General features: G+C 40.5%; 1 protein-coding gene across 6 annotated transcripts in view; it reads left to right on the forward strand.

Moving 5' to 3' along the window:
• Window positions 1–10,832, forward strand: part of adam12b (ADAM metallopeptidase domain 12b) — a 120,383-nt gene that overhangs the window by 15,479 nt on the left and 94,072 nt on the right. For 5 of the 6 annotated variants that reach the window (XM_039621929.1, XM_031742247.2, XM_039621933.1 and 2 more), the window contains one exon: window positions 816–5,389. In XM_039621929.1, the coding sequence (XP_039477863.1) occupies window positions 5,272–5,389 (118 nt within the window). In that variant the 5' untranslated portion in view covers window positions 816–5,271. The remainder of the gene's footprint in view (window positions 1–815; window positions 5,390–10,832) is intronic. The other variant, XM_039621930.1, reaches the window with a different exon arrangement.

The following is a 10,832-nucleotide window of genomic DNA, read 5'->3' on the forward strand; positions in this document are numbered from 1 at the left end:
AGACAGAGACAGACAAAGAGAGAGAGAAACGGTGTGTGCACGTGTTTTTCCATGATCTTATTCAATATGATCTAAAATTGAAAGGCTTATTTCTCCTTTGCCACTGTGTAGGCACGCTGGGAACTGTTTTGCCTTAGGCCTCCCTTTCATTTTTAAGAAAACTGTGAATCTACAGTAAATCACAGTCGTGTGGTTTACTGACACAGCGAGCAACTGTAGAAGAAAGTGTGATGTCAAATCGCTCTGTAAGAGAATATTTTATTTCCTGGTGAAATGGAGCAGTTGTGATGCCAGTGTGACCTTCCCACCTCTCAAATGAAGCCATTAGCTGGGCCCAACCACAGAGACTGAGAGAAAAGGAGTGTGTTCCTCCCTAACAAACACTGTGTGCTTTAGAGGTTTCATTTCATCAGAAATTCACCAACCCACACACACACACAGACACACACACATGCACACACAGGGGGGAGCCCAGCTAAGACTCACAGCAGGGTCTGATAGCACAGTGTAGAGGGTGGGTGGTTGTGAATGCTGGCTGAAATTTCATTTCAGCTGTTGTGTAGTACTGTAAGAGAAGCATGATTGCATAGCAGGGGTGTATGGTCAGGAAGCAAGCTATAATTATTCCCCCTACCTGAGCTTAGCCTTCTCAGGGGTGAAGCTGATGGAAGTGAAAGCCAATTTGGCAGCCAGAGTCTTACCTGAGTGACGCTGAGCTGTTCTTAAAAGAGAAGGGAGGTCTAAGAGTAGACAGATATGTTTTTGATCTGTTTCTCAGGAGATAGCGTAGCATTGTTGTTTTTCTTGTCTTGCAGAGAATTCTGGATCAGGTCCTGCAAAGATAAATCAGACACCGGCGAATGGGGATACTTCGCTGACCACTCACTGAATCTTCAAGCTTAACACTTTGCAATAATAATTACTGTATAACTTCTTTAATTTCTTACTTAAGTCATTGCTATGTCATTTGATGTTGCATTTTTGCATCCTGTAACCAGAAAAAAAGATATTGCAGATATTGCTGCCAGGCTTTTATTAGTTGAGGATAATTTATTTTGGCTATTATCTGTTATTGATATGATTCAATCTGACACTAAACAGAGATGCCAGATCATTATTATTAAATAGGCAATTTTGTAAAAGTAGTCTGCAGGTGAAAATTGCATGAAGTGAAATCTGTGTGAGATCAATTGTGTGCAAACAATAACAAAGCCCACACACCCCACCTACCACCGACAATTGCTCATTACCGACAAATGTGATGAGTTTGTCAGTTGTCAGGTCTTTTTTGCTGGTCAAATAAACATGCAGCAGTCAAACAAAACAGACATAATCATCTAAATTGAGCAGTTTCTTTCCTTTCTTCATTAGAAATATCTTTTTCCTCAAATGTCGCTCAAGTGCTGCAAAATAAACAGAACGTATCCCTCGGATGTTCTGCGTTAAAGTTATTTTACAGGAAGTCAAGCCTTGGTGCTTTAAGCAGAAAACCTTGGCTGTCATTGTTACTGTACAGTAGGTGTTCATAAAGCAGGAGAGGGAGGCTATGTTTCGTCATTGACTTCACATGTGCCTCGAGGCCTGTGGAACCTCCCATCCGGAACAGTGGAATTTCAAGCTAATCGAACTCAGGAGACTCGCAGCACCCGTGAAAGGGGCCTTTGTCACACAGCTCCAAACCAAAGATGACATTGTAATAAGAGAGGAGACTCCTGAGCACAGCCTGGGACCGCAGACCACATATACCTTGTAAAGGTGACTGACAACTCTGTGGCATTTAAACAGTGCCTGCTGGGATAAGGAGAGAAGACGGGAAGGACATGTGCTGCAGGAAAAACACAGTATATTCAAAGAGTAAACTCTTTGGTGAGTCAGTTGCTTTGCAGTAAATGCAAAATGTTACGTTAAATGTTTAATAAAGGTTAAATTTGCTTACTGCTGTATTTCATTCTCCACTAGGATTAAAGTGATTAATTAAGGCCCTTAGGTGCAGTAAACAGCATCAATAACTACTGACTTTACTCCTGCCTGTGTTGTCAGGCCAGCAAAGCCATTTTGCAAAAGTAATGCGCACGGGAGAAATGTCGTCCTGCCATGTAGACTGGTTCCAGTTGATGAACACATACTGACAGGCAGTCGTATAAGAGGAGACGAGTGCTTGTCAGTCAGCCCGTCTCTCTCTGAGGCATCATGTGTCTGTATGTCACAGCGTTATCTCCGCAGAATGTGTACTATGTGCTCTGAGGCCCCTCAGCTGGCTTCCCAATGGCTTTGACTGACTCAACTGCCCTGAGGGGTAAGGCTGATATGGCAGGCTTAGAAAGAAGTGATTTTACGGTGCTAAATGTGTATGTCCATGCAAAGCCACTCATTACAAGCGTTAAGTCATTAGGCATATCCCTAGCAGGCATGCTATTTGAACATCTAGCCTCAATGACATCATGTGTTTTTATATTTAGGTGTATTAAGGCTTTAAAGCCATCAACGAATCTCAGGCTGAACAATAGGTAGTCATTTAAAAAGACAAAACTATATCAGTTCTGTACTATAGATATGCATCAATAACAGCTCAACAAGGTTCAATCATTTTCTTCAGAGAAAATTAAAATCTACATAAACTGTCTGACACACTTTTAAAGACCTAACGCAGACATAACTCCAGTCAGCTCAGGCAAAGCGATGAAATTCTTCCTCTTTCTCCCTTGCTCTGTTTTCCTTTTTTTTCAGTTTGTAACCTCAGTGGAAATGTGAAGTGAAATGACGCCTGCGCAGAGAGACATCTGTGACTTTTTTGCCTGCAGCACACTCTCTAAAAAAGATTAGGCTAAACCACACCAGGTAGCCTGTGCAGAACACAGATGGGGCCTGATTTATGGCGGTTTGTGTGCCTGGGCACAGAGACGGAGTGAAACAGGAAGAGGAGATGAAATAAGAGGTGACTCATATTTTTTAATATAGATCGTTCTGAGAAATTGAATCATGCTAGTTCAGTCAAGGTCTTACATTTATTCCATCAGTCATTACAATTATAAGTTGTGCAGATAACTAGGTCTATGGTTTAACGCCACATCTTACTTCAAAGTTTGCCACGCAAAAAAAAAAAGACAAAGAAAACTTATAGGAGCAAATCAGGGCACAACAGGTTTAAAAGGCTTAGTATTTTAAAAATGTCAGCTCAGAAACCTCACGAGTCTACATTCAAAGATTTTATTCTACACAACTCATCACAGAATTTCTCACGATCATTTCCAACAAATTACATCCCAAGCGATGCTGTGGTAAAACTCGCTAACCCCCCTTGGGCCCTGCCCTTTTCAGAGCTGATTTCTGCATCTCACTTGTGTGGATCTCAGCCGCTGCATCCATCACATCCTTGAGAAAGTCAGAAAAAAGCCAGTCATCGCAATTCACCCTGGACCCGCTAGATGAAAGAAGACATTTGTCTGTGTTTCAAGCATGTGTAGGAGGACTAAGACTAAATAAGCAAGATCAATATTTGTTGTGTTCATGGAATTAATTGGTTTAAATCTGTCTACAATTATTTGACATATAAACAAATGTTTAAATCTGCAGATTACTTCCATGAAGAAGTGGTTGGAGAAAAGCCACATTTGTGTATCCTGGTAACATGCTCTGAGAAATATACAGAAAATCAAACACACTGATCTGGTTTTTATGTTTCCTGTTAAGTTGTGAGAAGCCAGGAAAAGAGAGCTTGAAGATTAATAATAATAAGAGGAAGATATGCACAGTAGGTTACATTATATTCTCTGTAAAATCCTTTCTTTACAGCCTACGCACATCCCTTCTCAGAAGCAGACTGTTCAAGACAAAGCTGTCTGATTTCTTTAGACTTGTAAATCAATTCATTAATTTCACAATTTTATGTAAATTCAGATTTATTTATTTATTTATTTATTATACACTTTCATATATTTCATTTTATTTTTTCTCCTTATTCTTTTGCTGCTCTAGTTATATTTTTCCTGAATAACATGTTTTGTCATTGTAAGGCTGGCAGTGTGTCAATATGTATATTTTATTTCTTTAAATGCGCCTACTCTTTGTTGACAACAAGCTAATTAACTATCACAGACACATACAGGGCAAAAAAAAGAAAAAAGAAAAACTATAACTAACTAGCATCCCCCCTGCAGAGTTCAGGGGAAAAATCTATGCATTAATTGATTTACATTATCCACTCGCAATGTTCTCTGAACAGAAAGCAAAACTTATATGATACTGCTATTAGTAAATACATTTGCTTATATAGACCAATCCCAGTCCAGCAGTAAAACTAACATTGTATGAGAAAGTAGTGCAAACTGCATTAATAAATAATATGTACACTATAAATCTAAGAAAAATAGCTGCATGAAGGTATACTACAGAAGTGTGTGTACAACCATGTGCCTGAAAGCTGTTTTCACCTCTCAAAATACACAGTTATTATACAGTGTTATGTATCGCCGATTTCATAAAAGATTATGCTAATATAATTATTTTTTATTTTTTTAATCTCCAGGTTTCACAAGTGGCTATTACTGCTTAAGAAAAAAAATGTCCTTGAATGTCCAGATTAGATTTAGTTGAATGAATATGATTTTTATGGGAGAAAATATCAGATAATTTCAGTGGACTGGCAGCAAACTCATTAAAATTGTTAATGATTGGTTTTGGGGTGAGGGGGTGAACTCATTTCGGTTTCTATTGTGAAAAAGTTCAAGAACTTGAAGGTTTGACTCCGTTGTAGGTAAAGGGAAACAAAGAACGACAGCAGTCTTACGGGTGATGGACTTTAGGACCCAGAGGCGTGTGAAGAGCACATGGCAAACTGTAGCTGCTCTGGGTCTAGAGGGGATGGCAAGTCCGCTTCACTATACTCTCCAACAGTCTCCTCTCATTCTGTCTGTTCTGTCGCTTTCTAACACCCTCCTCACATCAGCAACACCCTTTCCCAGAAACATTTAGCTAACACTTGCCGCTTATCTCTCGTTTTCTCCCCTCACCGTTGTCCACCATATGTTTGGTGTTGCATGGAAAAGTTTCTGACAGCTTCTTTCTTGGAGTGACAGCCTGCCGCATCTTGTTGGGAGTCTGGGTGGTGAAGTCTGTTTTCCTCCCCTTCTTCTTTTTCCCTCGCACTCACTGTGAACTGCTTTGACCCGTATCTCCATCCTGTCACCAGTGTTGAAGCATCTGGTGGTAGCTACGTTAATAACGCAGTCTGACCGGAGCGCTTTTCCTCATTTCACCCTACCGAACCCGGGCATGATGCGAACCTGGAGGCGGCGGAAGAACTTTGGCTTCCTGATCCTCGCTCTCCGAGTCTGGTGCCTGTCCACGGCAGCAATACATGCTGACAGCATGGTTTACAACATACAGAGGGGTGAGTGGATATCTTTATTGTGAATATCAGTGCTATCACTCAGCGGGCTCATTGTCATGTACAGCTGCAGATGCTCAGCCACAGTCTGGAAACGTGATTTTCAGTGTTTGCACATTTTATTTATTTCTCTCTTTACAAAAAAAAAAGCCGTTTCCTATTCTCAAGCTGCGCATTTTACACATAGGCTGGGCAGAAAGGAAATTGATTTTTTTTTTTTTAACATCAGTTTTCGTACTCAGATGGAAAAACAATAAAAGGAAGTCAGACTGCTGCGGATGAACAGATAGTTTGACATCCAGGAGGATGCAGCTTCATCTTTAGCCTGTAAACATAAACCCAAACAGGATGTCTCCTGAATGAATCAGCCACTGATAATGGGGTATTCTGTGTATGGGATTGAGCACGTGACACAGTACAAATTTGTGCGTGTGGATGTGTGGCTGTAGTAAGACAAAAGGAAAAGGAACAAAAATAAATGCCACCCCATTGTTAAACATAAGGAGCTATTCAAATATAGATATTTTTGAGGGGATCCAGCCTGCTGAAGTGATAAATAAGAAAATACAGGCCACATAAGGTTAAAAGTGCACTACTGAAACAATACTACATGCTACCATCACAGCTAGAGCAGCTAATACAGATTTACAGTGCCAATAAGTCAATAATAAGCTTTCATGAAAGAGAAGTAGAAAGATTCAGCTCATGAGTTGTTTGCTGTCCACATCAGCCAGCTGTTGGATCATTAAAGCTGCCACGCACTGGGTTAGTTAAAATAGAAATGCAGAGAGTAAAACAGTTGTAATGGGCTGCGTGAGCGTTGAACTAGGGCAGGCTCTTTTGATGGCAGCAGTCAGATACAGTAATGTTGGATATTGACTCCAGTCTCTATGTGAAATGTTTGTCACAGTCTCCCCCCACCTTGGTGGGGGCTCTTGCTACAGCGCTTCTGTCATACTACAGTTTGTTCGAATGGAGGCAGAGAGGATTTTTGTGGCAGACTCTTTTCATGTTCTCCCAAACAATTGCTTGACTTGGTCTAGCCTATTAAAAATTATGAGATAAACGTGCACAACACAATTTTTGACTTCCGAATTTTTTATTTATTTTGTTATTTATGGTGGTAAAAAGAAGACCAGATGTGCTGTAGTCATGTTCTCCATCCAGTAGCTGTAAAAGTTATGTCTATTCTCAGATTGGTAGCAAAAAAAGGAAACCGTGTGAAGGTGTTATACAGCTACGACGTCCCGAAAGGAAGGATTTAGAAGGGACTGGTTGGGTTGACAAAATATTGACCTTTGACATGGGATACTGACGTTTGCTTCCCACTTCCTAACAGTCACATGAATCTCTTTTAGCCATAACCAGTGTCTCCCCACTTTAAATGATTATTTTGTTTTCTTTTTCTTTTCTTTTTTTGTAAATAAATTTTGTCCTGTTTTGTTGTTCTTATGTGGAAATAACAAATTACGTAGGCGTGCACTGTCAGTAAAAGATTGTCACATTGGCCGGACACAATAATCATGTCATAAATATCCATTTAGTCAAAATGGTTTGGCTTAACAGTGGCCTAAATCCATCATAACTGGATACTTGACTTAAGCCAGATTTGTGATGAGCCCTGCCAGAATTGGTCAAACTTACGCCAGTGCAGTGATTTCACACTTCTCCGATGCTAGCCTTAGTGTTGCTGCTGACTGAAACGGACTCAATCCTTTTCTGTACCCCCCGGAAAAAAATCTCTGAAGCTAGTACCTCTGTTGCCAAATCTGGCAGCCCTATATGGATCAGATCGGCACTGACTGACATTCGGCCTTCCTGTGCCAACACTCAGCTGCAATCAGCTACCTGGACAGAGTTCAGAAACTGTTGTGTTATCATTTAGTGAAATAAGTGATGCATTAGATAATGAGGACATTCTCTGTAGTGGTTTTGAAAGTGCCTGAGTGAGTATGTCCAAGTCTTTGAAGCCAGTAATAATGCATATTTGAAGACATGTGCTACAAATAAAATAGTAATATTCACCAGAAAGTAGGGGTGGGGGGTGGGGGGGTGTCAAAAACTTTAAGTTCCACAGATTAAAATAAATCTGTTTAAAGGTTTTGTGCTATGAATGCAGTCTTTCATCGTACTGTATAATCATTTGCTTTGTCATACTCCCATCCCCTCTGATTAAAACTTTGACTGACAGCTCAGGAAGTGATTAGAATAGTAACATATTTCATGTTTAAGCTGGAAGATCAGCTTCTTTGTGAAAGTAGCTGTAATTAAATTTTGGTTGCACAGTCTTTAAAAAGCCTACAAAGTAAAAATCAGGTTATCAGTAGTTGACTGAGTCTTCTGCTTGTTAGCCTTCGGAAAGCTTGTTTATATTTATGACTGGAATATTGAGTATGTTTGAATAACCATTTTTGTCTTCTTGTGTGAAGTGCTACGGCCCTTCAGGACTCAGTTGCCTTCTGAACTTTTATAGCAAAAATAAAATAAAAGTCCCATAAGGGCGAGAATCAAGCAGGCCGTGTTTACAAATCTTTGATGAATCGTTCTGTCTATTGCTTTCTCTCTCTGCCTGACTTTCTTTGTCTCTCCTCTGCATATCAACTGGTTTTCTAAGGGTCTTTTTTTCCCTTTTTTCTGGGTGGAGGAAACTCAATAAATAATTAGAGACAGAACCAAATGACCCGGATTAGATTTGAGGATATCAGCTGGTCAGACTGACTGCAGCTTCAGACAGAATTAATTAGAAAGATTAAAATGTCTGTTTTGTCTAAACAAACAGACAGCGAGGAGAATAAAACCTACCCCGAGTGCCCTGAAACACACAATAATATATGCACAGTCTCCTTGGTCTCCGAGGAGCATCGGTCACCTTTCAGCACAGTTTCCTGGGAAGTAACTCTAGCCCATTCTCCACTCTGTGGTGGAATGCTGACTATCATCCGTGTGGGGGAAAAAAACAACAGGTTTCTGTAAAATCCATTTAGGAAATAACCTCATCCTGGTCTGTCTCTCAAGCCCCTCCATAAGCTGTCACTTGACATTTTGAGGACAGGCTGGCATTGATCTGTTGGCCGCGAGGGAAGGCCACGCACAGTTAGAGTTGTCTCCCTCTGTTAAGCATCATTGGTCATTATAGCCATCAGTGTGATTTAGCTTCCTCCTGCTCTGCCTGTGGATGTTACAGATACATAATAGATATGCCGATGTCATGCAAAGGCAACTTAACACAGCGATACACAAAAAACAGCAGTCACGAGCGACTCGGAATCTAACATGTATACATGGAATAATTCCTGATTTTATTAAGAAAGAACAGGGTGAAAAAAGGAGAATTTGTGAACGATGTATTGTGAAACTGTGAGAAATCTGGGTGTTAGACAGCATCAGAGCTACAGACCACCACCTAAAGAGCTCTGACAAACAGCAGTCAGTCATGTGTGTGATGGATAAGGGTGGGTGCATTTCTCTCCAGTCTGCATTATCCTTCAGAGAACCAAAAAAAAGACACTGAGACAGGTGAGAAAGCAGTCAGTCACCTACATTTACCGCAGTGATTGGATGTGTCAGACCGCCTGTGATGCTTACATATTTTAGTGGGACACTTTCCCCTGCACTGAAGGAAAAAATCTTTAGAGTGGAGCAAAGAGAGGAAGAAAGGAATACTGAATAGGTGCAAAGTAGGATGGGAACATGGAGTCGCTCCTGTCACCACTGTGAACAGCGAGCTGTTATTTATGCTAGAATGCAGAAGGATGACAGATTTCTGAGAAGTTTAAACATGCAGTCGTCTCTGCTCGCGTCCATAATGAATGCGTGGCTGGCAGGAAGTGTAGCACAAATGGGAAGTGTACAAAAGAGCTGGTGAACATATGATTTCTTGAGCGCAGCGGTTCCTTGTTTGTTTCTTTTCCTTTGACCAACCATCCCTCTGAAGAAATATTAGGTTTCACTCAGATGAGAGAAGCAAGGAAGTGGACTGATGCAACAACATGATTCAGGTTTGAGACTCACGCAGCTGCACAGCAGGCTGAACCATCAGGTTGCCCTACATCAATAATTTCACAACAGAAAGGTCACCACACCTCCATGTCAGTCTGTTTACCTTGAGATGTTGGTTATTGGATCCAGTCCTGCTCTTCAGCCAATAGCCGTTATATCCTGAAGCTTTTCATGGAAGGAATTGAAGGTGTTTTGAGAGAATAGTATATGAAGTGAACACTTTTTTTTTTTTTTTTTTTTAGAGAAAGACATGTGAAGCAGAGTTTGGCTCTGCTTTCTCCACAGAATGTGGGACCTCTTGATCCTTGTCTTATTGGAGTGCCCATACTTGAATTTCCTTCCTTCAAGAACACAAAAGGTTTTGCTGAGTGTTTTTTTTTTTTTGGGTAAAAATTTAGCACATGTTGAATCACTGATTACATAATTGCATATTCTGAATGAATACAATCATTCAATCCTTTCCACACATAGCAGACTTTATTTGAGTGGGCTGCTTAGGTATATTAATGGCCACCCAAATATGCACTGTGAAATGTCTGAAATTTTATTTTTTTAATAATCTGAAAGAAATGCATGTTAGACCTGTGATGGGCCCAAGGTGTAGCCTGCCTTTCATCCTATAGAAGCTAGGAAAGGCTCCAATTGCCCCATGAGCTGGATAACTGGGTAAGAAAATGCATGTGCCATAAGATTAACGCAACATAAAAAGTTAAGGCTGCTTCCTTGTCACAAGTGGTTGTCAGAGCAGGTAACTCATCATGTTTGTTTGGGGATTTTACACCAGATTTTTGACACAATCCAAAAAGGAAACTGAGAGGGATAGCATCCTCGCTCTTATTTTGAAAGGCTGAAATGGCTGCTAAGCAGTTAGCCTTAGCCTTATGTTGCTCAGTCATCGTATTCGTCAGAGCCCCAAAAATATAGCTATAGATAGCAGCTATTTGCTGGTATATGTGGTACCATATATATGGTGTTTATGACAGCCAATAAAGGAAAATTTAAAAATGTCGAAGACACAGAAGAAATAGAATTTAATTTGTTATATACTATACTATGGTCTCACTGAAGCGGTGCTTGGAGATTAAAGTCAGGAGATGACCAGAGTCAGTAGAATCGCTCTCTGGTTACTATTAATCATTTCAGTCGTTGTAGACAGGAATAGGGTCAGTGATTAAGGAACTGACCGACTGACCAATTGACTAAGGTTATCATTGTAATAACAAGCTGCTAGCATTACTGATGTTTTGTTAAACCTTGTCTCCCCTGCTGATGGCTTTTGGGTGACCCAGGATGTGTGATAAGTTCCAGTTAATCCCTAAATCCCCCAAGCTGAAATCCCCATAGCTCTGAGACATAATGCCCAAATCTGTGCAAGACAAGACGGGAATTGGCTATTCCACTGTTGCTCCCACAGGATGTGAATAAGACACACGAGTAAATCTCACTA

This window comes from Oreochromis aureus, linkage group 13 (assembly GCF_013358895.1).
Source record: "Oreochromis aureus strain Israel breed Guangdong linkage group 13, ZZ_aureus, whole genome shotgun sequence".
Taxonomy (NCBI): domain Eukaryota; kingdom Metazoa; phylum Chordata; class Actinopteri; order Cichliformes; family Cichlidae; genus Oreochromis; species Oreochromis aureus.